The 25662-nt window shown below is 35.4% G+C and overlaps 1 protein-coding gene across 1 annotated transcript in view; it reads left to right on the top strand.

The window, feature by feature from the left end:
* The window catches only part of PPP3CB (protein phosphatase 3 catalytic subunit beta), a 55494-nt gene that overhangs the window by 17841 nt on the left and 11991 nt on the right, over window positions 1-25662 (top strand). The window contains 8 exon segments of the mRNA XM_047702285.1: window positions 2563-2674; window positions 4957-5102; window positions 5367-5506; window positions 5611-5688; window positions 5795-5889; window positions 8832-8906; window positions 8909-8956; window positions 21397-21474. Of these exon segments, the coding sequence (XP_047558241.1) occupies window positions 2563-2674; window positions 4957-5102; window positions 5367-5506; window positions 5611-5688; window positions 5795-5889; window positions 8832-8906; window positions 8909-8956; window positions 21397-21474 (772 nt within the window).

The following is a 25662-nucleotide window of genomic DNA, read 5'->3' as shown; positions in this document are numbered from 1 at the left end:
ATGTGGCCATATTGTAATGTTGTTCTGTAACTTGCTTTTTTCATATTATCCTATACTGTGATGTCTTTCCAGGTCAGTATATATAAATTTATAGAATTTTTAATAGCCACATTGTATTCTATTGAATAAACAAACCACAGTTAAATATTGTTAGACACTTAAGGTGTTCTTAATTTTTTGCCATTACAAATGATGCTTCAGTGAGCCTGATTATTTATACATTTTTGCACACTTGGCTGAATTATTTCTGTGGGGCAGATTCTTGGCAGTAAAATTGCTGGATGAAAGCTCTACTAATAGATATTTCTGTGGTGTTGAGTATTTACTGTGTTCCAAGTATATCCTAAGCACTTAACACACCTTAATCCTCACAACACTATGACATAAGTACTGTTACTTTATCCATTTTATAGATGAGGAAACTGAGGCTTGGAGAAGTTAAATAGCTTCCCCAAGGACACATTGTTAGTAAGCAGTACAGCTAGTCTTAGTCTAAGGCTGTACTCTTTTTTTTTTTTTTTTAAGATTTTATTTTTATTTTTAAAGAGAGAGCAAGCAGGGAAGAGGGCAGAGGGAGATGGAGAGAGAGGATCTCCAGCACACTCCACAGGAAGCTTGCAGCCCGATGCGGGGCTCCATCTCATGACCTTGAGATCATGACCTAAGCTGAAATCAGAAATCAATCATTTAACCAACTAAGCCATCCAGGCACCTCCTAAGCCTGTACTCTTAACCACCTTTCCCAGTAGATAATTGAATTTTACCTGGTGAATTTCCATGCTGGTTCCTGTTGTTTATATCTTCTCCAGTATTTTTAACCTCCTTTCTCAGGTATACTAGGATTCATGGTGAGGAAAGGAGTTCAGTGTTCTGTCTGCTCAAATTCCCGAAGGAATTTTGTTATCTCTGAGTTCTTCTTCCTTTATTCATAGTTCCATCACCACTATACCTTAAACTTTCCTCAAAGCTTCAAGGAAACCAGAAAATGGCCCTTCTTAATGAAAAAGATAAGGGCCTTTGACAGAAACAAAAAGATGAACAATTTTAGAAAGTTTTTTGGTAACTAAGCATATTGGTGTTTATGTCCTTGTATTCAGGTGTTTTGTGGCTCTTTTAATAGATTTTATTTTTGAAAAGGAAAATAATAAAGAATCAAAATAAGCAAAAAAGAGAGGTAGAATTTAGTATTTCTCTGGCTTAATTTCTTTTTTCCTTGTGAAAAAAATGTAGGTGTGAATAATTACACATTTTAATATACCTTAACTGGTTAAAAATAAAGTTTGTTTCCTTTTTGTTTATAATTCTATAAACCAGGCCAATTTCTGTATGAAATATCTTTCCTTTTTTTTTTTTTTTTTTTTTTTTTAAAGATTTTATTTATTGAGAGAGCACAAGCAGGAGTAGGGGGAGGAGGGAAGGCCAGAGACAGAGGGAGACAAAATCCCAAACAGACTCCATGCCGGGCATGGAGCCCAACTTGGAGTTTTTCGATCCCATGACCTTGAGGTCTCCACCTGAGCTGAAATCAGGAGTCCAACGCTTAACTGACTGAGTCACTTAGGTGCCCTGATTTCCTTTTTTCTTTAACCAAATAAGTAAAATGTGGGTTTCTTATGTTAAATCTATTTAGAGGGGTCCCTGGCTGGCTCAGTTGGTAGAGAGTGTGGCTCTTGATCTTGAGGTTGTGAGTTTGAACCCCGTGTTGGGTGTAGAGATTGCTTAAAAATAAGTCTTAAAAAAAAAAAAAAAATATATATATATATATATATATACACACACACACACACACACACACACATATATATATATAAATATATAAAAATCTATTTAGAGAAAAGTGTCTGCTATACTGTTTGCTTTAATATTCTTCTTATTTATTTGGATCAGTTTAGGTAATAAGTACCTACTTCAGGTAAGGCAGCAAGCATAACCAACAAAATAACATAAGACAAGGTTATTGCCTTCAGAGGGCTGCATGGCATAATGCTTAAGATCAGAGGGTCGGAATCCCGTCTCTATTATTTAAAAGTTTTGTGATTTTAGACAAATAACTTGAACTCTTTGCTTCAGTTTCCTTATTTGTAAAATAGAGATTATATTACATACTTTATAGGGTTGTTTGAGGAATAAACGAGGAGTATTAAATACATGTCACTTGATACATTGTAAGTACTCAATAAATGGTCAATGCTATTATTTTTGACATTATTATTATTTATTGGTATACCTAAGAAGGACACCAGTCTGCTTTGTTTTTAGTAGCAAACAATCTATAAATCTAAGTAATTACATAGATAGTTTAAGTCATCCATTCAACAGATATTATTTACTCTTCTGCTGTTTGCTAGGTACTTTTCTAGGAGTGGAGGGTGAGAAGTGAATAAGATGACAAAGTCCCCGATTTCATGGAGCTTATAGTTTAGTAAAGGACAAAGAGAAAAAGGTAGTAAAGAGTAATAGAGATTGTAAGGACAATAGGGTTAGAGGAAAATGAGCAAATACCAAACAACTTAGTTAAATAAAAATAAAAGATAAATTCACTCAAAACATTTTCTTTTGCAGTGTGTCTTATATTTATGGGTCCTGAAGATTCTGTACCCAAGCACATTATTTCTTCTGCGAGGCAATCATGAATGCAGGCACCTTACTGAATATTTTACCTTTAAGCAGGAATGTGAGTACTGTCATGAGAAATATTTTCATTTCCTCAGTATTCCTGTGGAGTGATATGGCTAGTAAGACTTTACAGTATAACATATAAGAATTTTGTGTCCAAACATACAAAGCTTTGAAGATTATTGTTTAGAGAGTTCTTTAGTGTTTAATGGTGTTTTATTCAGATGTTTTCATTTCAGGGTTTTATAAATATATTTAGAAATGGCTTTGGGTTATATAGCTTTAATGTTTAAGGGATTTTTTTTTCTAATAGGAAGAATAAAAACCAAAAGGAAAAAATAGTTGTTGCATTGGAGATTTTTGTCCCCCAATATTGAAGCTCTCCCATGAAGATTCTTAAATTATTCATCCTGTCCTCATTTCAGATTGTTTCAAACATGCTATTGATGAATTGAAATTCTTAACCTATAGTGTTTACCCTATTTCTCTCTTAAATTATTGTGGCAATGGCAATCTAATAACCAGAAGCAAGAATATTATATAGAGCAGTATTTGACCTTTTTTCACACCTCTTAACTGTATGCTTTTTAAGTTAATATTCATGAGTACAATAATTCTTAGAGTTAAGTTCTAAAAATAGAAATAATTTCAGAATTATAGAGACTCAAACATGATCCAGTAAAGATCATATTACTAGAGACTTCCAGTAAAAAGAGAAAAATATAGTGGTGAGTAATGGCAGAGAACACAAAGTCATATAACTTCAGGATTAGGTGGGTAACCTAAATGAATAGGTTATGAATAACAACAATAAAAGTAATGAAATAATAAAATAGTAAAAAATGAAGTAATAAATGAATAAAAGATGAGACCTGGAAAGTGCATACTTGACCTAAAAGCAATTAATTTAAAATTTTTATTAAACCCCAGTGCTGGAAAACAGGTAACAGACTACCAGTTTAGAACCTCTGGTTGCTGTTTATAGGTTTTTCTCGTATTTTTCTGTTTTTTTTTATTTAATTTAATTTAATTTTTTATTTTATTTATTTATTTGAGAGTGAGTGAGTAAGAGAGAACATGAGCAAGTGGGGAGGGGCAGAAGGAGAGGGAGAAGTAGACTCCCCACTGAGCGGGGACCCCAGTATGGGACTAGATCCCAGGTGACCTGAGCCGGAGGCAGACGCTTAATGAACTGAGCCACCCAGCCGTCCCAGATTTTCTCATATTTGAATGTTACTGTATTCAAAAGGGGAAAAGGAACTAAGCTCTTTTTTCTTTAGCTAATTAATAAAACAAACTACCCACCAAAATTACAGCAAAAACGTAAAATAGCCAGGAATTTTAATGATAGAAAGGAGCAAGGGATGTGTATGGTAATCTTCTTAAAAGTAAATGACAGGGGCGCCTGGGTGGCTCAGTGGGTTAAGCCGCTGCCTTCGGCTCAGGTCATGATCTCAGGGTCCTGGGATCGAGTCCCGCATTGGGCTCTCTGCTCAGCAGGGAGCCTGCTTCCCTCTCTCTCTCTCTCTCTGCCTGCCTCTCTGTCTACTTGTGATCTCTCTCTGTCAAATAAATAAATAAAATCTTTAAAAAAAAAAAAGTAAATGACAGTTGGATTTAGTGGAGTTTTGTCTCTCTGGTGTTATTTTGGCTTCATGCTTTACTGTCCATTTTAAGCATTCATTGTAGACTAGAGGAACCCCTCTGTTCTTCCAATATATGAATAAATTATCTTTTTTTTTTTTAATTGGGTGGACCTTGAGTTTTGTTGTGATGTTGTAGTAGTCCTGCCTATAACAAAGTAGTCACTGACTCTTAGAATAAAATAAAGTATTAAAACTAAGCTTTAAGTATACTTCTAATTTAGCCTTACTTGGCCTGTAAAGGTAAAGGGTTGAGCTGATTTTAGATATTTGACTTAATTTATTTTAAGTAATATTTTATGATGATCTGCTGCATGTCCAAATTTAGAGGCAGCTAATATTTTGTTTTGGAAGACCAATACTGCCTATTTTACTGATTCTCATAGGGCAAGATGCTTACCTTTTTAAAAAAATGATTGTATACAATAAAATTCACTCTTTCTGGTGTTGAGTTCTCAGTTTTGACAAATGTATAAAATGCCCATCCCCACAGTCATGATACAGAAAAGTTTCATCATCTCATAAATTCCTTCTTGCTCCCTTTTCATAATCACCCCCATACCCATTGTCAACCCCAAGCTACCACTTGGCTGTTTTCTGTGTCTGTAGTTTTCTTGCCTTGGTTTTAATAGTCAATTTATGTATCTATCTTCAAAATAATAGTAATGTGATTATCAATTATTTTTTCTTTTTCTAGGCAAAATTAAATATTCAGAAAGAGTCTATGAAGCTTGTATGGAAGCTTTTGATAGCCTGCCTCTTGCTGCACTTTTAAATCAACAATTTCTTTGTGTTCATGGTGGACTTTCACCAGAAATACACACACTGGATGATATTAGGAGAGTGAGTATATATTGCAGTTCCAAGGTTGATTCCTATTTATAGTACTTTGTTGGGTAGACAGTAGAAGCTTCAAACTTCTCTTCACTGCCAAGATTAGGTAATGGTAAAAAAATTAATATATTTTAAGGAAATATCTTCTAACCATTCAGAACAATGTAGTATGGACAGTATTCAAAGTTGGTACCACTTTCCTGTGTCCATTCTATTCTCACTTTTTGACAAGTTATTTCTGTTCTTTGTTTCTTTCTTTTCTTTCTTTCACAGTTAGATAGATTCAAAGAGCCACCTGCATTTGGACCAATGTGTGACTTGCTATGGTCCGATCCTTCTGAAGATTTTGGAAATGAAAAATCACAGGAACATTTTAGTCACAATACAGTTCGAGGATGTTCTTATTTTTATAAGTAAGGAAAAATATCCAAGATTAAACACATTTTAGTTGTTAAAATAGCATATGTTTCATATAGAAAACCATTATTTTACTTAATTTACTTTTTTCCCCCCACAGCTATCCAGCAGTGTGTGAATTTTTGCAAAACAATAATTTGTTATCGATTATTAGAGCTCATGAAGCTCAAGATGCAGGGTAAGAATTCTGTTTCCCTGACCCAAATTAACACCTTATGTACAAATCAAACTTAGTAACTCATGATTGATGCTTTACGATGCATATTAAGCTATTTGTTTTACAGCTATAGAATGTACAGAAAAAGTCAAACTACAGGGTTCCCTTCATTAATAACAATTTTTTCGGCACCTAATTACTTAGATGTCTACAATAATAAAGGTAAGATATTGTTGATAAAAAATTGTTAAACAACTTAGCATTTTAATTGACTTTTAAAAAAATAATAGAAAAGAGGCATTGTTTGAAACTGTAACTATCCAAATCTTGTTATAAAAAAGTATAAGATATAAGGGAGGGGAGAAAACAAGAAATAAAAATCCAAAATGTGAAACTTAAATCATATGTAACCATTCCACAACTTGGTACTCATAGAAGCTATCTTACAAAAAAATGTTCTGAATTAAGTCAAGAAACCAAACATGATTTTCTCAGACTCCCCTTTCTTAAATCTTTCCCCTTATAATCAAGAGAATGTTTTCTTATTTACATAAAGCTGTTGCTGCTTTGACCATTTTGTGTATTTACACTGTATAGTTAATTTAGTTTATCATGTTTCTTGTTTTATGTTCACTGATCTAATTTCTCTTTCCCTTTCTTATTCCCTACTTTCACCTCTTATCATGCCACTGAAGATTAATAGTTGAACCATCTTTGATCAGTTCACTCTGACCTCTCAGATATATTCCTCCCTTTTTTCTTGCATCTTTTTTCTTTACCTGCTGTTCCACCAGTTTCCATTCCCTTTCCTTCTGTCCAGATTTGATCTGTTTATAATAATTTGGTTTCATTTAACTTTGAACATAGCTTATTGACAAATACTGCCAAAGGATCTTAATTTAGTTAAGTGTGTGCCAAGGAAATTGAAGATGAGCTTGGGTATGTTTATGTAGTACACATTTCAGAAGAGGAAATTAAGAAGCCATCTCCTATTCTGTCTTGACATGTCTGGAATTCAGTTGACTATGCCATAGTTTCCAGGGTCACTGGAGCAGATGTGCCAGGAGGAAAGAACAGAAGGTTAAAGACTTTTAAAAGTATTAGAGAGATAATGAGGTCATTGCTAAATATGGGTCATGGAGTTCAAAGAGGAACAGAAAAGGTTTTTTTTTTTTAATTATTAGAGATGATGGTTAAAAGATTAAAACATTTGCCTGATATCAAATGGTAGCATGCTATATAACTTTGATACAGAATATGTTACAAAAACTCAATACTATGTTAATTATCCAAAAAACCCTATACCTTGACTGAGTTGCTCATCTTCAGAAACTACTGTCAATGCAGCCTTTAAGGATTATGCCAGTGCTAAAATATTCTTTTAAATTACAGAATTTCAAATTATAAATTTCAGAACTTCTAGAGAAGTTACCTAATGATGTATGGTTTCATTTTTGAGGCGAATCATCTAAGTTTTGACCCCATCTTAAGAACAGAATAGAGGGCTACATTTAACTTTGTACCAGTGCTCTAATGCCTCATCTGTAACCTCCCCTTGTCAGTATTACAGGACCTAGTGTTCAGTGCTCAGTTGATTATTATCTAATTGGTTGTCCTCTATTAGTTTGATTTAGGGGGTTAAGGGAATAACTTTTTTGAGTATCAGAAAAGAAACTCAAACCATTGAATCTGTCTTGTCAAAATCAAATGTCTCTTAGTAGTGATTAAGTCTGTATATAGTGTTAATGATTTGAGTGCTTACATGGTATGGATATGTTTGTAATGTTTCATTTCACCTGGAAGGCAATTTTTCTAGATTCTCTATTTTGCTTTAAAGGCTTAAAACTTGGTATCATTCCTTAATTTCTGATGCTAAATTTAAAATACTTTTATTTCATAAGGGAAACAAGCATATTACTTGTGCCTTTGTATAGCCAGAATCCCAAATCTTGGAATTTATATCTGCATTTTTGTGCTTTTCATTAAAATGAAAAAAAAAAGTAACCACATAATTATTATAATATCTACAAAGCATTTTATACTTTTATATACCTTCATGTGAAATAGATCCTTTGATCGTATAACAAACATCTGAGGTAGTCAAGGTGGACATATTAGTCCTGTTTTATAAATGAGAAACAGATTAGTTAAATAAGTTACCAAGCATTGCAAAGCTAGTATGTGTTGCAGCTTAGATTGGAATCTAGCCTATCTAACCCAGTATTCCATAAAATAATATAACCAGTGACTGAAATCTCTGTAGTTAATTTAAGATATTATTTCTTTTAATGTATTGAAACATTAGAAAGATACTTGAAATTGAGATGAGTATGTTACCTTTGTGTTATTTGGTTATAATATTTTCTTTTTGGCATTTTAGTGGAATTTTTTTTTTAAGATTTTATTTATTTATTTGAGAGAGAGAGTGTGAGAGAGAATGAGAGGGGAGAAGGTCAGAGGGAGAAGCAGACTCCCCCATGGAGCTGGGAGCCCAATGTGGGGCTCAATCCCGGGACTCAGGATCATGACCCCAGCCAAAGGCAATTGCTTAATCAACTGAGCCACCCAGGCAGCCCCAGTGGAATTTTTTCTAAATGAAATAAACATTTCTTGTAGTAGTTTCACTTGATTCCCATATTAAATGAAATAAATACATTCATACAGTCGTAAAAACTGCTTTTTTTCTGGGTTTGTTTTTGTTTTTTTGCTTCATTCTCATCAGCAGTGCTTCTCAGGTTGCCTGTAACTAAAAAGATCCTCTTAATTCCTCCACTTGTAGGAACTTTTAAACCTAGAAAATTGCTCATTGCCATTCTGTGTTTCCTCTAAAAATTGAGTTTTCACAATTTTGGATATAGTAAAAGTGCATGTTCATCACTGAATTGTAAAGTAAAGCAAACAGCTTAAAAATCTGGAAATTCCATTAATAATTAATATAGATCTGACTATGCTCTACATAAAAGTGTGTTAAAAACGTGTTATTACTAAAAATTACTACCTGTCTCCCTCTACTAGTCCTCATTCAACTCACACCTTGATTCCCCACCCCTTTAAAAACAGTTTTGTTTTTTTGTTTGTTTGTTTGTTTTTTTTTGCTTTTATGTGTTAAAGAGTTTTGGAGCTAAAGACAAGTTGTTACATTCACATTCAAACTTATCTTACAGCTGCTGTATTAAAGTATGAAAATAATGTGATGAATATTCGACAGTTTAACTGTTCTCCACATCCTTACTGGTTGCCAATTTTATGGATGTCTTCACATGGTCGTTACCATTTGTTGGAGAAAAAGGTATGATTTTTTTTTTTTTTAATGTTTTATTATTGTCACATTTACTCCAGTTTACTATTGGAGGCACATACTTGGTAAAGGAAACTGAAGTCTGGTTTCACTGTGGGTTCAGCTCTACTTGTGTCAGGTGGGTGTGGATATGAGAGCCTCAAAGATATTTTTGGTTAGCTGTTTATAGCCCCCCATGTGAGGGTGTCTGGGGGACTGGAAGAAGACTTATAATAGCCTGATGTTGTCTTCAGCTGTTGGGTTTTCTTTCTGTTTTTCTTTAGCTTACATCTTTTATGAAAGAATGGAAGGATGGCTTTACTTTAGAATGGACACTTTTGCACATTTAACACCACTTTTGGGGATGTCAGAGTAATTGATAGAAGAATTTAATAACCCTAGTTTTGGGCAGTGTTAGTCATAGTGGTTCTATACTCTGAGAAAAATGATGAGAAGTTCAGGTTCAAATCTAATACTTCTTCTCCCATGTAAAAAATATGTATACAAATTTAGTGGTAATGCTTTCTGATAATTTCTATTAATAATATATTAGTATATATTTAAATGGCTTTTTAAGAGAAATGCTATTTAAGAAATTTGGGGGGGGGGGGTGGTGCCTGGGTGGCTCAGTGGATTAAGCCTCTGTCTTTGGCTCAGGTTATGATCTCAGGGTCCTGGGATCAAGCCCCGCATCCAGCTCTCTGCTCAGTGGGGAGCCTGCTTCCCTCTCTTTCTTTGTCTGCCTCTCTGCCTACTTGTGATCTCTTGCTCTGTCAAATAAATAAATAAAATCTTAAAAAAAAAAAATTTTTTTTCTAGTTGTATAGAATTTTTAGGATTTCCTTATTTCATCACATTCTTCTTTTCCATTTTAGTGCTGATTTTTCCACAAGGCAATGCCTCAGTTTCCATATCTGGAAAATAAGATTATGAGAATATAGACAGGATTATAAAACATTTTGTTCTAGATCCCTTTTCTTTCCCTCACCTCTTCCATGTTACAAATGTTCCTTTCTGTTTGGGATATGTTACTTCTGCCAATGCAATTTTGGGTTCTAAAATACAGAGTTAATACTTAAACTCTGTATATTAAACAGATTTTTTGAAGATTGCCTTTGGTCTTCATCAGTTACTCAGTAGGTCAACATTAAGCTAATATGGAGATAGAATTACCCACTTTAGCATTTGAGAAGGGGGCCAGTAAAGGGCTTAGGTGCAAGGGATGCATTACACTTATAACCTTCTATCTTTGGTGTATGAGAAATAGTTCATCATAGCATCATCGGGCTAAAGGGAATTTAAGAATTCATCTTGCTCATTCTCCTGCCTTCAGGCTAGACTGCAACTCAACTATTTTAATGTAATATAAGTAGGGTGGGGGGTGGTAAGAATGGGGAGCATAGGAGGAAAATGGACATTTCATAAATTCTGATTTGATTCTCTAATGCCTCCACAATAAGGAAATACTTCAGTTATTACTAGTCTAAATATTAGTGCTATCGGTATTTAAACAAGGAAAGAAATAGAGATAATAGGGGCACCTGGGTGGCTCAGTGGGTAGGCCTCTCTGCCTTTGGCTCAGGTTATGATCTTAGGGTTCTGGGATCAAGCCCTGCATTGGACTCTCTGTTCAGCAGGGAGCCTGCTTCCCCCCACTCTCACTGCCTGCCTCTCTGTGATCTTGTGATCTCTTTTTCTTTCTCTCTGTCAAATAAATAAATAAAATCTTTTTAAAAAGAAAGAAATAGAGATAATAGCTTCTCTTAACTAATGCACTTATCAAAAACCAGGACATCATAGAATTTTAGAACTAATAGTGAACTTAATAATCATGCAGTCTGGCTCCTTTTGAGAGATGAGAAAATTTAATCTAGTTTCTGTGGATATCTCATAAGTGAAGATGGTGAATCAGGTTTCTATATGCTCCTATATTTGAAATCTGCTACTACGTAATCTTTTGTTCTTTTTTTGCCACTCTAAATCATCTTATAAGATGAGGAAGTATTCAGACCTTTTGACCAGTTTTGTTTTTTTCCTGTGGATCTTCTCCAAATTAGTCATGTCTTTCTAAAAATGTGAAGCTCGGATTTGAATATGTACACAAATAGAATCCTAACCAATGTTGAGCACAGTAAGATTTTTTTCACTCTTTGCATATTTTTCCATTTTAATATCTGTTAGTTGTTTATACAGCCTAACTAGTTGATTCTAATGAAAATTTCCTTTTGTTGTGAATAGCAAATGACATCTCATTTGTTCCACTTTGAAAAAGCCAGTTTGACTCTGATCTAGTCTCTGAGAAGCAACTGACCTAAGCCAGAGGCTTCCTTAGAGGCTGATTTAATCCTAAAGTTAGATGAATCTGTAGTTTTTTTTTTTTTTTTTTTTTTTTTTTTTTTAGAGAGAGAAGCGAGAGTGAGCACAGGCAGACAGAGTGGCAGGCAGAGGCAGAGGGAGAAGCAGGCTCGCTGCCAAGCAAGGAGCCCGATGTGGGACTCGATCCCAGGACGCTGGGATCATGACCTGAGCCGAAGGCAGCTGCTTAACCAACTGAGCCACCCAGGCGTCCCGAATCTGTAGTTTTTAACCTTTTAGAGGCTTTGCTTTTTTTTTTAAAGATTTATTTATTTATTTGAGAGAAAGAGTGTGTATGAGGGTGCATGTGCGCAAGTTCAGGGATGGGGAGAGGGAGAGAATCCTCAAGCAGACTGCTGAGCATGGAGCATGTTGTGGGGCTGGATCTCATAACCCTGAGATCATGACCTGAGCTGAACTTGATGCTTAACTTAACCGACTTAACTGATTGAGCCACCCAGGTGCACCTGGGGCTTTTTATTTCTTTTTCTTTTTCTTTTAAAAAAAAATCCTATGTTGGAAAATTTCCAACATGCACAAAGGCTGAGTGAATAATACGGTGAATTGCTGTGTACCAGTTACTCAGCTTCAACATTTATCAAATCATGGCCAACGTTGTGTCATTTATATCTCCATCCACTACTCCCCACCCTACACTTTAATTATTTTGGGTCATATTTCAGCTATTTCTTTTGTAGCTATAAATATTTTAGAATGAATTTCTAAAAGGTAAGGACTCTTTCTTATTATTAAAGTAACTACACAAAAAACTTTTATTAATTTCTTAACACATACCTTTTTGAGAATCTGATTAAAGTTACGGACTTTTGTCCCAGAAAAATTCATATACAAATACATGTATATTTGTACATAAACATAACATTGTCAGGGTGGTTGTAGATCTGAAGTGAATTGGTAACCTCCCTCAGGTTTACTGACCCCAATTTAAGAACTCTGTTCTAGAGGATCCAATATAGGGTGATCTTCCATAGAAGGTCATACATGTAAGATTTATTCATTTAGTAGATTTTTTGGGGGGAAGTCTGTTTTATTCAAGTTACTAAGGATACAAAAACACAAGTAAGATATAGAAGATATAGGTCTTTACAGGTTAATAGAGGACTTAAGATACATAAATAAGGGCGCCTGGGTGGCTCAGTGGGTTGAGCCGATGCCTTCGGCTCAGGTCATGATCTCAGGGTCCTGGGATCGAGGCCCACATCGGGCTCTCTGCTCAGCAGGGAGCCTGCTTCCCTCTCTCTCTCTCTGCCTGCCTCTCCATCTACTTGTGATCTCTCTCTGTCAAATAAATAAATAAAATCTTTAAAAAAAAAAAGATACATAAATAATAACAAAAATATAATATTAGGTAAGTGCTCCTAGAGAAACATAGTTTTATCGGAATTGAGAGGAGGGGTTGATTATATTTGTTGAAGGGATCAAAGTAGCATTTGAACCAAGGCTTGAAGAATGGTGGAATTGGAATCGTGCTGGTAGATATGGGCAAGAGAATTCTAGGTAAGAGAACTTTCTAAGCCTGAGTCAGAAAGCAAGAGAGCGTAAGACCACTAACAAGTGTTGAGGGGTTTAGATTGATTTACAGTTAAGATGTATGAAGGACAATAGTAGAAAAAGAATGAAAAGTTAAATCAGGACTAGATGATGAGGATCTTGATGACCACGCAGAGTTTGGAGCTTTGATAGATGGTGGGAAGCAACTGAAACTGAATATGACCATGATAGTCATTCAGAAAAATTGGTGAAATGGACTGGAAGAAAGACTCGAAATTGGGAGACCTGTTACAAAGCTCCATTAAGACTCAAGTGGATAGGGACGCCTGGGTGGCTCAGTTGGTTAAGCAGCTGCCTTCGGCTCAGGTCATGATCCCAGCGTCCTGGGATCGAGTCCCACATCGGGCTCCTTGCTTGGCGGGGAGCCTGCTTCTCCCTCTGCCTCTGCCTGCCATTCTGTCCTCCTGTGCTCGCTCTCTCTCCCTCTCTCTCTGACAAATAAATTAAAAAAAAAAAAAAAAGACTCAAGTGGATATATAATGAAGCCCTGGTAGCATGAGAAGTAGAAAGCAAGGGAGAACTAAAGAGGTAAAATCAGTAAGACTTAACAAGATTGCATGCTGCAGGGGAGGGAATGGTTGAAGATGACTTGGATATTTTGAGTCTGGTGATGATACTGCCATTAACACTCTCTGATGAAAACCTGCTATTTTAGCAACCCCTCACTTCAGTTGTAGCTGCTCTTGATCTTCACTGGGATTGCTTGGGTTGGCCTTTGACCATATCATTTTCTTATTAGTCAGATCCCTCCTCGCCTCTCAACATACCTTCAGATTCCTTTCCCTTTTTTTTTTTCTACTTCACTTATCCTATAAATCTTAGCCCCAGTAAATGCAACCATCCATTTTCTCCATTCTCACAGCCAGAATATAGAGCACTGCTAGAGATACTTACACAGCCTTATGCAGTGGTATCACCCTTTGATTGCTAACATTGGCTGAGCTCTTGACAGTACCCCAAAATTCTTTGTGTCACTAGTCTTCTTCCTTTACCCTTAGGATATATTCTCAATTTAATTTTTTTTTTCTCTTAAACATTCTTTCTGTAGCCATCTCTTACTCTCAGAAGAAACATATACCACTAGTGGGAGTTTTCTCCATTTACTGTTCCCTTGCTTTATAAACTGCACTCATCTTTAATTCTGGTCTTGTTGAAGAGGTGACCCTTCCATTTAGAGCTAGAACTACTTCTTTTTCTTCTTCTTCTTCTTCTTCTTCTTCTTCTTCTTCTTCTTCTTCTTCTTCTTCTTCCTCTTTTTTTTTTAAGATTTTATTTATTTGACAGAGAGAGAGATCACAAGTAGGCAGAGAGGCAGCAGAGATAGAAGGGGAAGCAGGCTCCCTGTTGAGCAGAGAGCCCGATGCGGGGCTTGATCCCAGCACCCTGAGATCATGATCCAAGCCAAAGGCAGAGGCTTAACCCACTGAGCCATCCAGGCACCCCATGGGGGCTAGAGCTTCTAACTTGACTCTGGATTCCATTATGCTTCTACTTTTTTAGGAACCTTGCTTCATCTGTTAGGTCTTCTGTGTCTTCAAACTCTATCTACTAAGTTCTTCTATAAATTGTTCAAATCCATCCAATCTTTATTTTAAAGATAAATAACATTTCCCCCATTTGTTATTTTTCCTTGTCTACCACTATGCTATTACTTTCTTGCCTTTCCTTTAGAGGATGAAAAGTGCTATATGCCTAAAAGCTACTATTAATTATTCATAAATGACTTCTGGTAGTTTTGAAGATAAACCTTAACCTGTCACACAAGGTCTTTGGATCTTCCCTACTTTCTCTTTAGTCTCATTTCTCTCCTTGTCTTAGTCTCTGTTTTCTAGCCATAACACAGCATAACTGATTCCTGAATATGTTATGTTCAATTAAGTTTCATGCCTTCCTAATTTATCTTTATTTTTTCAAAACAGTTTTACTGAGAGCTGAAGGCAGAGGCTTAACCCACTGAGCCACCCAGGTGTTCCTGGATATACCACTTTTAAAATTTTATTTTGGGGCTGCCTGGTTAAGCCTCTGCCTTCAGCTCAGGTCATGATCTTAGGGTCCTGGGATTGAGTCCCACATCGGGCTCTCTGCTAGGCAGGGAGCCTGCTTCCTCTTCTCTCTCTCTCTCTCTCTACTTGTGATCTCTCTCTGTCAAATAAATAAAATCTTAAAAGAAAACAAAAAGAAAAGAAAATTTATTTTGGGTGAGGAGGGTAAAGTTTAATTGAGGTGTAGTTAATAATCAGTGCTACATTAGTTTCAGGTGTACAGTATAGCGATCAACAGTTCCATTTAGTATTCAGTGCTCATCAAGATAAGTGTGGTCTTAATCCCCTTCACCAGTTTTACCTGTCGCGCCCCCCCCCCCCCCCCCCCCCCCCCCGCCCCCACCAGCTACCTTCTGTCTGGTAACCATTAATTTGTTTTCTATAGTTAAGAGTCTGTGTTTTGGCTTTTCGCTTTTTTTCCTTTGTTCATTTGTTTTATTTCTTAAACTCCACATACGGGTCTTTCTCTGGCTTATTTCGCTTAGCATTATAGTCTCTAAATCCATCCATTTGTTGCAAATGGCAAGATGTCATTCTTTTTTATAACTGGATAATATTCCATTGTGTATATTTGTGTGTGTTTGTGTATTTATACTTATTTATCCATTCATCTGTCGAGGGACACTTGGGCTGCTTCCATAATTTGGCTGTTGTAAATAATGTTGCTGTAAACATAGGGGGGCAGGTATCCCTTTGTATTAGTGTTTTTGCATTTTGGGGGTACTCAGTAGTGTGATTACTAGATTGTAGGGTAGTTCAATTTTTAACTTTTTGAGGAACCTCCATACTACCTTCCACTGTGGCTGCACCAGTTTGCAATTCCCATTAGCAATGTAAGAGGGTTCCTTTTTCTGTGTGTCCTCACCAACGCATGTCATTTCTTGTGTTTTTGATATTAGCTATTCTGACAGTTATATGAGGTGATATCTCCTGTGGTTTTGATTTGCATTTCCCTGATGATGAATGATGTTGAGCATCTTTTCATGTGTCTGCTGGCCATCTGGATGTCTTCTTTGGAGAAATACCTGTTTATATCTTCTGCCCATTTTTTAATTGGATTTTTTGGGTGTTGAGTTATATAAGTTCTTTATATATACTAGCCCTTTATCAGATATGTCATTTGCATATATCTTCTCTCAGTAGGATTCTGCATTTCCCTGATGATGAGTGATATTGTTTACCACATTTTGTTTATCCATTCATTATCTGCAAAACATTTGATTACTTCCACTTTTTAACTATTATCAATAATGCTGCAATGAGGGGCGCCTGGGTGGTTCAGTGGGTTAAGCCGCTGCCTTCGGCTCAGGTCATGATCTCAGGGTCCTGGGATCGAGCCCCGTGTCAGGCTCTCTGCTCAGCAGGGAGCCTGCTTCCTCCTCTCTCTCTGCTTGCCTCTCTGCCTGCTTGTGATCTCTCTCTGTCAAATAAATAAATAAAATCTTTAAAAAAAAATAATGCTGCAATGAACATTCATGTACAAGTTTTTGTTTGAACATGTGTTTATTTTCTTATGTGTAGAACTGGGAGTCACATGGTAACTCTATGTTTAACCTTTTGAGGTCTGTTTTTCAGAGCAGCTGTATAGTCCCACTGGCATTGCACAACAGTGCCATTTTTTTCAAATTCTTGCCAATATTTGTAATTGTGTATTTTTTATTATAGCCATCATATTAGATGTGAAGTTGTATCTCATGGTTTTGATTTGCATTTCCGTAATGAATAATGGCATTGAGTATATTTGTTTGTGCTTATTGGCCATTTGCTTATCTTCTTTGAAGAAATGTTTATTTAAATAATGTGTTTATTAGAAAAAGAATTTTTTTTTAGAAAAATAATTTTTAATTGAAGTATAGTTGGCATACAATATTATATTAGTTTCAGGTGTACAGCATTGTGATTTGCCTATGCCCCATTCCCTCTCTGCCAGTGATGAGTTTCTTCTCTGTATTTATGAGTCTCTTTCTGTTTTTTAGATTCTATGCACAAGTGAAATAGCATGATATTTGTCTTTTCTGTCTGACTTATTTCAGTTAGCATAACATCCCATACATTTATCCATGTTGGAGAAGATTTCCATGTTGGCAAGATTTCATTCTTTTTTTATGGCTGAGTAATATTTCACTGGGTATACATACCACATCTTCTTTAAACATTCATCTATCAGTAGACACTTAGATTGTTTCTATATATTGGCTATTTAAAATAATGCTGCAATAAACATAAGAGTACATATATTTTTTTGAATTTGTGTTTTTGTTTTCTTCAGGTAAGTCCTCAGAAGTAGAATTACTGGATCATATAGTATTTCTATTTTTAATTTTTTGAGGAATCTCCATACTGTTTTCCATAGTGACTGCACCAGTTTGCATTCCTTCCAATAGTGCATGAGTTCCCTTTTTTCTACATTTTTGCCAATACTTGCTGCTTATCTTTTTGATACAAGCCTTTCTGACTAGTGTGAAGTAATATTTCATTGTGGTTTTGATTTGTATTTCCCTGATGGTTAGTGATTATGAACATCTTTTCAAGTGTCTGTTGGCCATCTGTATGTCTTTTTTGGAAAAATATTTTTTCAAGTCCTCTGCCCATTTTTTAATAGGATTGTATGGGGTTTTGGTGTTGAGTTGTATGAGTTCTTTATGTATTTTAGATATTAACCTCTCATTGGATATATCATTTGCAAATATCTTCTCCATTCAGTAGGTTGCCTTTTCATTTTTTGTTAAAGATTTTGTTTGTTTGTCAGAGAGAGAGAGAGAGAGCACAAGCGGGGGGAGCTAGAGAGGGAGAAGCAGGCTCCCTGCTGGGCAGCACCCCCCCCCCCCCCCCCCCCGCCATGTGGGACTTGATCCCAGGACCCTGAGATCATGATCTGAGCTGAAGGCAGATGCCCAAATGACTGAGCCACGCAGGCGTTCCAGTTGCCTTTTCATTTTGTTGATGGTTTCCTTCACTGTGCAAAAGCTTTTTAGTTTGCTACAGTCCTGATTGTTTATTTTTGCTTTTGTTTCTGTTGCTTGAGGAAAGAACCAGAAATATATTGCTAAGGCCAATCTCTAAGAGTTTGCCGGCTATTTTCTTTGAGCTTTATGGTTTCAGGTCTGTCTTTTAGGTCTTTAATCCATTTTGAGCTTATTTTTTTATATGGTATAAAAAAGAGGTCCAGTTTCTTTCTTTCTTTTTTTTTTTTTTTTTGCATGTAGCTTTCCAGTTTTCCCAACATCGTTTATTCAAGAGACAGTCTTCTCTATTATGTGTTCTTGTCTCATTTTTTTATAGATTAATTGACAGTATAAGCATGGATTTATTCCTAGGCTTTCTATGCTGTTTCATTGGTCTATATGTCTTTTTTGTGCCAGTACCATTCTGTTTGATTATCGTAGCCTTGAAGTATATGGGCCATTTGTTTATTTTCTTTGAAGAAACATTCTTTTAAATCTTGTGTTTATTTTTAAAGTGGTTTTCTTTTTATCTCACCTTTTTTTTTTTTTAATCACTGAGTTGTAAGAGTTCCTTGTGTATTCTAAATGCAAGTTCCTTATAAGATATATCATTTGTATGGGGCACCTGGGTGGCTCAGTTGGTTGAGCATCTGCCTTCAGCTCAGGTCATGATCCTGGCGTCCAGGGATCAAGTCCCACATCAGGCTCCCTGCTCAGCAGGGAGTCTGCTTCTCCCTCTGACCCTTACCCCTCTCATGCTCTCTCCCTTTCTCTCTCTCTCTCCAATAAATAAATAAATATTAAAAAAAAAAGATATATCATTTGTAAGTATTTCTCCTTGTTCCTTGAGTTGCCTTTTTACTTTCTTGATGGTGTCTTTTGAAGCATAAGAGTTTTAAATTTTTATGAATTCCACATTCAGAATTTGATGAATTTATTTTTTGTTGTTGTTGCATGTGTTTTGGGGGTCATGTTTAATAAACTGTTGCCCAATCCAAACTAATGATTTTCCTTTATGATATCTTCTAAGACTTTTATAGTTTTAACTTTTATATGTAGGACTTTGATCTTTTTTGTTTTTGCTTTTGTTTTTGAGGGAAAGAGAGACAGTTGGGAGGGTGAGGCTGAGGGGCAGATGGAGAGGGAGAGAGAGAATCCCAAGCAGGCTCCATATCCAGTACAGAGCCAGATGTGAGGCTCAGCCTCACAACCCTGAGATCTTGACCTGAGCTAATCTGAAAACAAGAGTTAGACACTTAATCAACTAAACCGCTCAGGTTCTCTGGTCTTTGATTCATTTTTAGTTAATTTTTGTATATGGTGTATAGTGAGGGGTTCAGCTTCATCCTTTTGCATGTGAATATTCAGTTGTCCCAGCACCAATTGTTGAAAAGACTGTTTTTTCCCACACTGAATTGTTTTGGAACCCTTGTTGAAAATCAGTTGAATTAAAACGTGAGGTTTTATTTTTGGACTCTTAGTTCTGTTCCATTGATCTATAATGACTACTTCATACTTTTTCTAATAGTTCTGTTCCATTGATCTATAATGACTACTTCATACTTTTTCTAACTTATGATTAGAAAGCCTTATCTGCCCTCTCCACCTGACAAACTCCTATTGCATGATTCCTCTACAAGAAGCCTTCCTTTTCCCTATAGGTCTTTTTGTATAACTGCATCTTTATAGTATAGGGTTTATCACTTTACTGTGGTATGTGTGTGCATATATATATCTGCATATAAATAACTCCTTTAGTAGTTAGTAAAGTTCTGCAAGGTAGAGACAGGACCTTCTGTATCTGATTTCCAGAGCTTTAGTACAGTGCCTGGCATGTGGTGTGCTATTAATATATTTATAGGAGGAATAATAGGAGCAGTATTGAATTTTGTTTTGGATGTGTTCATTTCTAGGTATCATTAGGACATCCAGGGGCTAATATTTAATAGGCATTTTTATTTATTAAATGAAACTTGCTTATGCCTTTCTTTTTTAAAATACTCATTTGTCAAATATTTATTGGATGCCTGTTGTCTATCAATCACTATATTAGACTCTGAGGTACAATAGTAAACAAAACATCATACTGCATTTATGAAGCTTTCATTTTAGAAGGAGAAACAAGGAATATAAAATGGCTGAAGATGGTTAGCAATAAAACCATCAGGGAAATCCGGAGACTGAAGGAGAGGTCAACACTAGTGATATAGACTTCGGAATCATCTTCACAAAGGTGATACTTGAAACTGTATAGTTACAGATGGAATGGCCAGGAGAATGAGCATATAAGATCACCAAAAGACTGTGGAGAGAGAGTCTTGAGAATATCTAAATTTAGGGGGGAAATAGTCTGAAATGTAGGAAAACCAAGAGTAGAACCCTGCAAGCTAAGGGAAAACAGAAGGGAAAAATACATAGAATGGTAAAGGAGTAAGCCTAAGAAAGAACCACGGGTTCAGGTTGTTAGTCATTAGTAATCTTAAGAATTAAGTTTTAGGGGACCTGCTAGAGTCAGTTTTTAAAAAATTGAATTCGGTTAATGAATCATCTGATGAAAAATTGGCTCGGTTAATGAATCATCTGATGGGTCATGATCCCAGGGTTGTGAGATCTGAGCCCCATATCTGGCTTCACACCAAAAGTGGAGCCTGTTTAGGATTCGTCTCTCCTTCTCCCTCTGACCCTCCCCACCCATGCTCTCACTCTTAAAAAAATAGTAATAATAATAATTCTAGGGCTTTTTTGAAACAGTGAAACTGTGCTGTGACTTTTTTCTTACTCTGTAAGGAAATGCTGTATCCATAGATGAAGAATTTAAATGTATACATTTTAATGTTATTCATGTCTGGGGGGGCTTCATTTTTTGTGTAGAATCTCTCTAAGACTTGTAATCCATTGAATTTCTTTCATTTTTAAGACCTTGTTTTTTTGTGTTTTCTTAAAGATTTTATTTGAGAGAGAAAGAGAGAGAGCACGTGAGCACAGAGGGAAGGGCAGAGAGGGAGGGAGAGGAAGAGGGAAAGAATCCCAAGTAGACTCCATGCTGAGCTTGGAGCCCAACTTGAGGCTCAGTGTCAAGACCCCGAGGAGTGCCTGGGTGGCTCAGTTGGTTAAGCCCCTGCCTTTGGCTCAGGTCATGATCTCAGGGTCCTACGATCAAGCCCCCTATCCGGCTTTCTGCTCAGCATGGAGCCTGCTTCCCTCTCCCCCTCTGCCTGCCTGTCTGACTGCTTGTGATCTGTCTCTTTCTCTGTCAAATAAATAAATAAAATCTTTAAAAAAAAAAAAAAGAGAGAGAGACCCTGAGATCATGATGTGAGCCAAAACAGAGTTGGATGCTTAACTGACTTCAGCCACCCACATGCCCCAAACCTTGGTTTTTTTTTTAGTTTCTTCATTCTTGCTATCGAGAATGTATGTCTTCTTGGATTAAAAATCATTGACCATTGTATGAATAATTGGTATGTGTACTTAGAGACAGTTGAATTTGGTCCACTAACTTGTAACTGTTCTTTTTTCTTTTTTCATTTTTGGATAGTGACAGAAATGTTGGTAAATGTTCTGAGTATTTGCTCTGATGATGAACTGATGACTGAAGGTGAAGACCAGTTTGATGGTATGATTTTTCATTTTACTATTTTTTTATTGTGAAATGGTATCTTTTAACTGCCCAGCTTCAACACATACTCTTTTGTGATGAAATGTAGTCATTGTTCTCAAATGGCTATGCCAATTGATAAGAGTCAAGACACTTTTTTAGATACTGTTTAAGATTTTTTCTTAGCGATTTTACGTTTTTTCTGTTGGTATGGGGAAGATGAATTTTGGGAAAAGGGAAGTTTGGAAGAACAGAAGGAAAGGAAAATTGAAAGTACTAAAGAATGTGGTTCTTCATGAATATGGACACTGCTTAGAGGGAGAATAAAAATGCTTTTTGTTTCATTGGTGCAGTCTTCTTAGTGCATCAGAAATATACCAGAACCCCCAGTGTTGTTTTCACTGTTTTTTCCCAAAAACTAAAGTAGGCTGTTCCCAACCTATGAGTGGTTGTGTTCTACAAGACCACTTACTGGTTTAATTTGATTTTCAGAAGCATCTTTTCCATAGAAACAAGGTTAGATATGGCTGCTCTTCTGTAAGCCAATCAGTGCACTGATATACATTTATAGTATAATTTAATACCATAAAAACAAAATTCCTTTTATTTTTATGTCTTGAAATTTTTATTTAAAACTTTAATTTAAAACTTTTTAAATATTTCTTAAACTTTAAACTTTTAAATGTCATTGAGAAACAAAAATGTAAACATCTTAAAGCTGAGAACTATTTATTTCCTTCTATATGTCGCTCACATCTTGGTTGCAGCATTCTTTTCATAGTTGTAATCAGTATGTAATTGTTTCCATATATTAAACACGGTCTACATTTTGGTACAACTTAATAGCTACATATTTCTAAGTATATTAATATACCATAATTTTCATAGTTAATCTCATGTTTTTGGCATTTGCGTTGCTTTCAGTTGTCCTTATTATGAATAGCATGCAATGCATATGTTTGTACAATAGTTTTTTTCTTGGGATAAATTTCTTAAAGAGAATTATGGACTTAAATATGTGTTTTAGCTTCCTTATTTTAGCTATGAACTGCCAGATTACTTTGTAGAAAAATTGGACCAATACGAAGTACTTTTAGCAATGAATCCATTGACCTTTTTCTCCACAGTCCTATCTCATTGGGTTTTGGTCATTTTTACTTATTTTGCTTGGTAGCTACATAGTAGTGAACTACACTTGGTTTAACTTAAGATTTCTTTGATTTTCTAATGATTTTTAATTAAAAAAATTACTGTCTACTTTTTCAAGTGTATAAACTGTATATCTTATTTGACTACTTAATTAAGTACAATCTGAGTAAAAGCTATTTAGAAATTTCTCTGCTTGCAAACAGGTTTAATTCTTAAACACTTCTGTAAGCCCATTTGTTAAAAGTACAAAGTGACTGTACAAGTGTGCCATCTGTTGGTGGCAAGCAAAGATATGCTTTTGCTCTGGCTTACAGTTTTGTTAACTGAAATAAATTATATGCATTCGTTTTTGGTTTTGATAATAGGCCTTAATGAATAATATTTTTTTATTTTCGTTCTCCTTTTGTTTGTGTGGAAGTTTTAGCTCTACCATATTTCATTGTATTTGTCTTTTACATAAAATTTTTAAGTAGTTGCAGTTAAATACTTTTTCCCTATGCTGCCACCTTTTCCCTTTTCTCTTGTTAGACTAGGTCTGGGTTCAGACTCTAGTTTCTCATAGTTGTTATATGACCTCAGGCAAATTTTTTAGCTTCTGAGTCTTATTTTTTTTATCTTCAAAATGAAGATAATAGTACCTACTTCATAATCTTACAGGTGTTGATACAATGATTGAAATAATTTTTGGTTCATAGTTTACTTATTTCTTCAGATAAAGTTTTCTGTTATATGTCAAATTCTGTGAAATATCAAGTAGTAGTTTTAATTGGTTTCTCATTAAATCCATATCTGCATCTAGGAAGTTTTGTTTTATTGTTCCAGTTTTTAGTATATGTGCTGCCGAAGCGAGCTCTAGGAAGTTTTGTTTTAATATTTACTTCTCTAAACTGAGATCAAGATCTCTTGCTCTATATAATTAGTTCATCTACTATAATTACTACATTTAATATATTTAATGTACAGTTATTCCATTTAAAAATCACATAGTTTTTCTCTGAAAAAATCTGTTATTGTCAAGTTAAATTAATACTATAGGATTTTATATCCTTATATTATTACAACTGGTGTCTCTTAATATATATTCTGTGTGTAAGGTATATATTATATATTTGTGGGTTTATCTTATGACAACTTGGATCAGCAGAATTATTTCCTACAGTAATTTTTATTTAGTTTTCCTTAACTTTTAAAAATGTCATTTGCATAAGGCTGATACTGTTATTTATTTTTCTACATTTTATTTTATTTTATTTTATTTTTTTAAAGATTTTATTTATTTATTTGACAGAGAGAGATCACAAGTAGATGGAGAGGCAGGCAGAGAGAGAGAAAGAGAGAGGGAAGCAGGCTCCCTGCTGAGCAAAGAGCCCGATGCGGGACTCGATCCCAGGACCCTGATATCATGACCTGAGCCGAAGGCAGCAGCTTAACCCACTGAGCCACCCAGGCGCCCCATTTTTCTACATTTTACTTTTATTTTTTAATTTTTAAAAATTTGTATCAATATCATTAATAGTGATTTTTTTAAAAATGTATTTTGAGTAGTAATGACAGGTAGTGCTTTAGTCCTCTTCCTATAAAAAAAAATTTTCCTTGTTAAGTCTGTTACATTTGGTTTAGATACTTACGATTTATACAAGGACAGGGGCTGAATCACTTTTGGGATTCAACCAGGAATATGTATAAAATTTTACTACATTCTAAATGAGATTTTATGTATCTAATTAACATTTTCCTCTCAATGATAAATTATGCTTATTTATCCACTTGTTATATCATTCTTGCACTCCAAAGATGAATTAAGTTTGATCATTAAAGAGATTTTGTAGCTGTGTAATCTTGGAGAAGTTAACTTAACTTCCCAGGGTCTTTTCATCCATGGATTGAAGGAGTAGAAAGGAATTAATTTTAAAATTTGGTAAGCTGTCATTTATGACAGTGTTTCTATGTGAAAATACACTGAGTTCCAGCTTTGAATACTAGAAATAGATCTCCCTTCACTGCCAACATAGCAGGTATAATTACTCCTCGTTTCTTCACCCTTCCATACCAAATATTAGAAGTAGATACTCCAAGAAAATTTTAAGAATATGAATCTGGGAGTTTGTATGGAGGAATGAGAATGGCTTGGGGGAGACCATTGAGGAATGGAGGAAATGGGAGGAGATTAGGGTAGATACTAGGATAGGATAGGGAAAAGAGCTGCTGGAACTGGGTTTATTTCCCTTCCTTAGCCGCATTCCCATACTTCTTCCCCTTAACTCTGTACATCTTTTCTCCTTTCCTTTCACTACGATAGCATGCCTTTCGTCCTCTCCTTCCTTTTTTCCTGTTCTGCAGTAGAACCATCCAATGAGCTGGGCACAGGGAGAAATCTGACTTAGAAAGAAAACTTGGTGGTGTAGGTATTGCTGTGGAGGCAGAATAAGAGTTTAGCTTTTCTGTGGGGAAAGGGAGAGAGCAGGAATGGAGATATCCCAGTGGCAGGAAGGAAAGAATAGTTTTTGCATATTTAAGGTGAGATTGGGTAAAGTAGTAAGACTCTCTTCTTAAGTGATGATCCTTGGTATTCTGCGGTGTTTAATGTATATACGTGGAGTTATTTTTAAAGGCAAAGATTTGCATAAACATTGCATGTGTAAGTGCACAGAGCATTCCTTTTAGAGGTATTATTTAATCATTAAAGAAAATTTCTGAACACTGATTTCTGTGATATTTAGAATGCATACTGTTTCTTTCAGATATTTATCTTTTGTCTTGAGTTTGGTAAAGGAAATACAGAATCCACATGTGTTACAGTTTTACTAAACTAAAACTTTGCATTTCCTGTAATGGAATCATGTATCTCTGCATTAGAATGGAAGATATGGAAAGCTTAAATGAAACATTTCTGCTGCCTACTCTTAGAGCTATTACTTGCTTTGAAGCAGTCTGTTGCTATTTCTGCAAAAAGATGTCCCTCCAGCTCCCACATTGGATTGGGAATGAACGCACATACTGTTGATCCTGAGTATGTGCAAAAGTTCTACAATTCAGATTCAAGAAATTATGTGTTCT

This window comes from Lutra lutra, chromosome 14 (assembly GCF_902655055.1).
Source record: "Lutra lutra chromosome 14, mLutLut1.2, whole genome shotgun sequence".
NCBI classification, from domain to species: domain Eukaryota; kingdom Metazoa; phylum Chordata; class Mammalia; order Carnivora; family Mustelidae; genus Lutra; species Lutra lutra.
The sequence above is the reverse complement of the archived record's forward strand: the minus strand, read 5'-3'. Positions and strand labels throughout refer to the sequence as shown.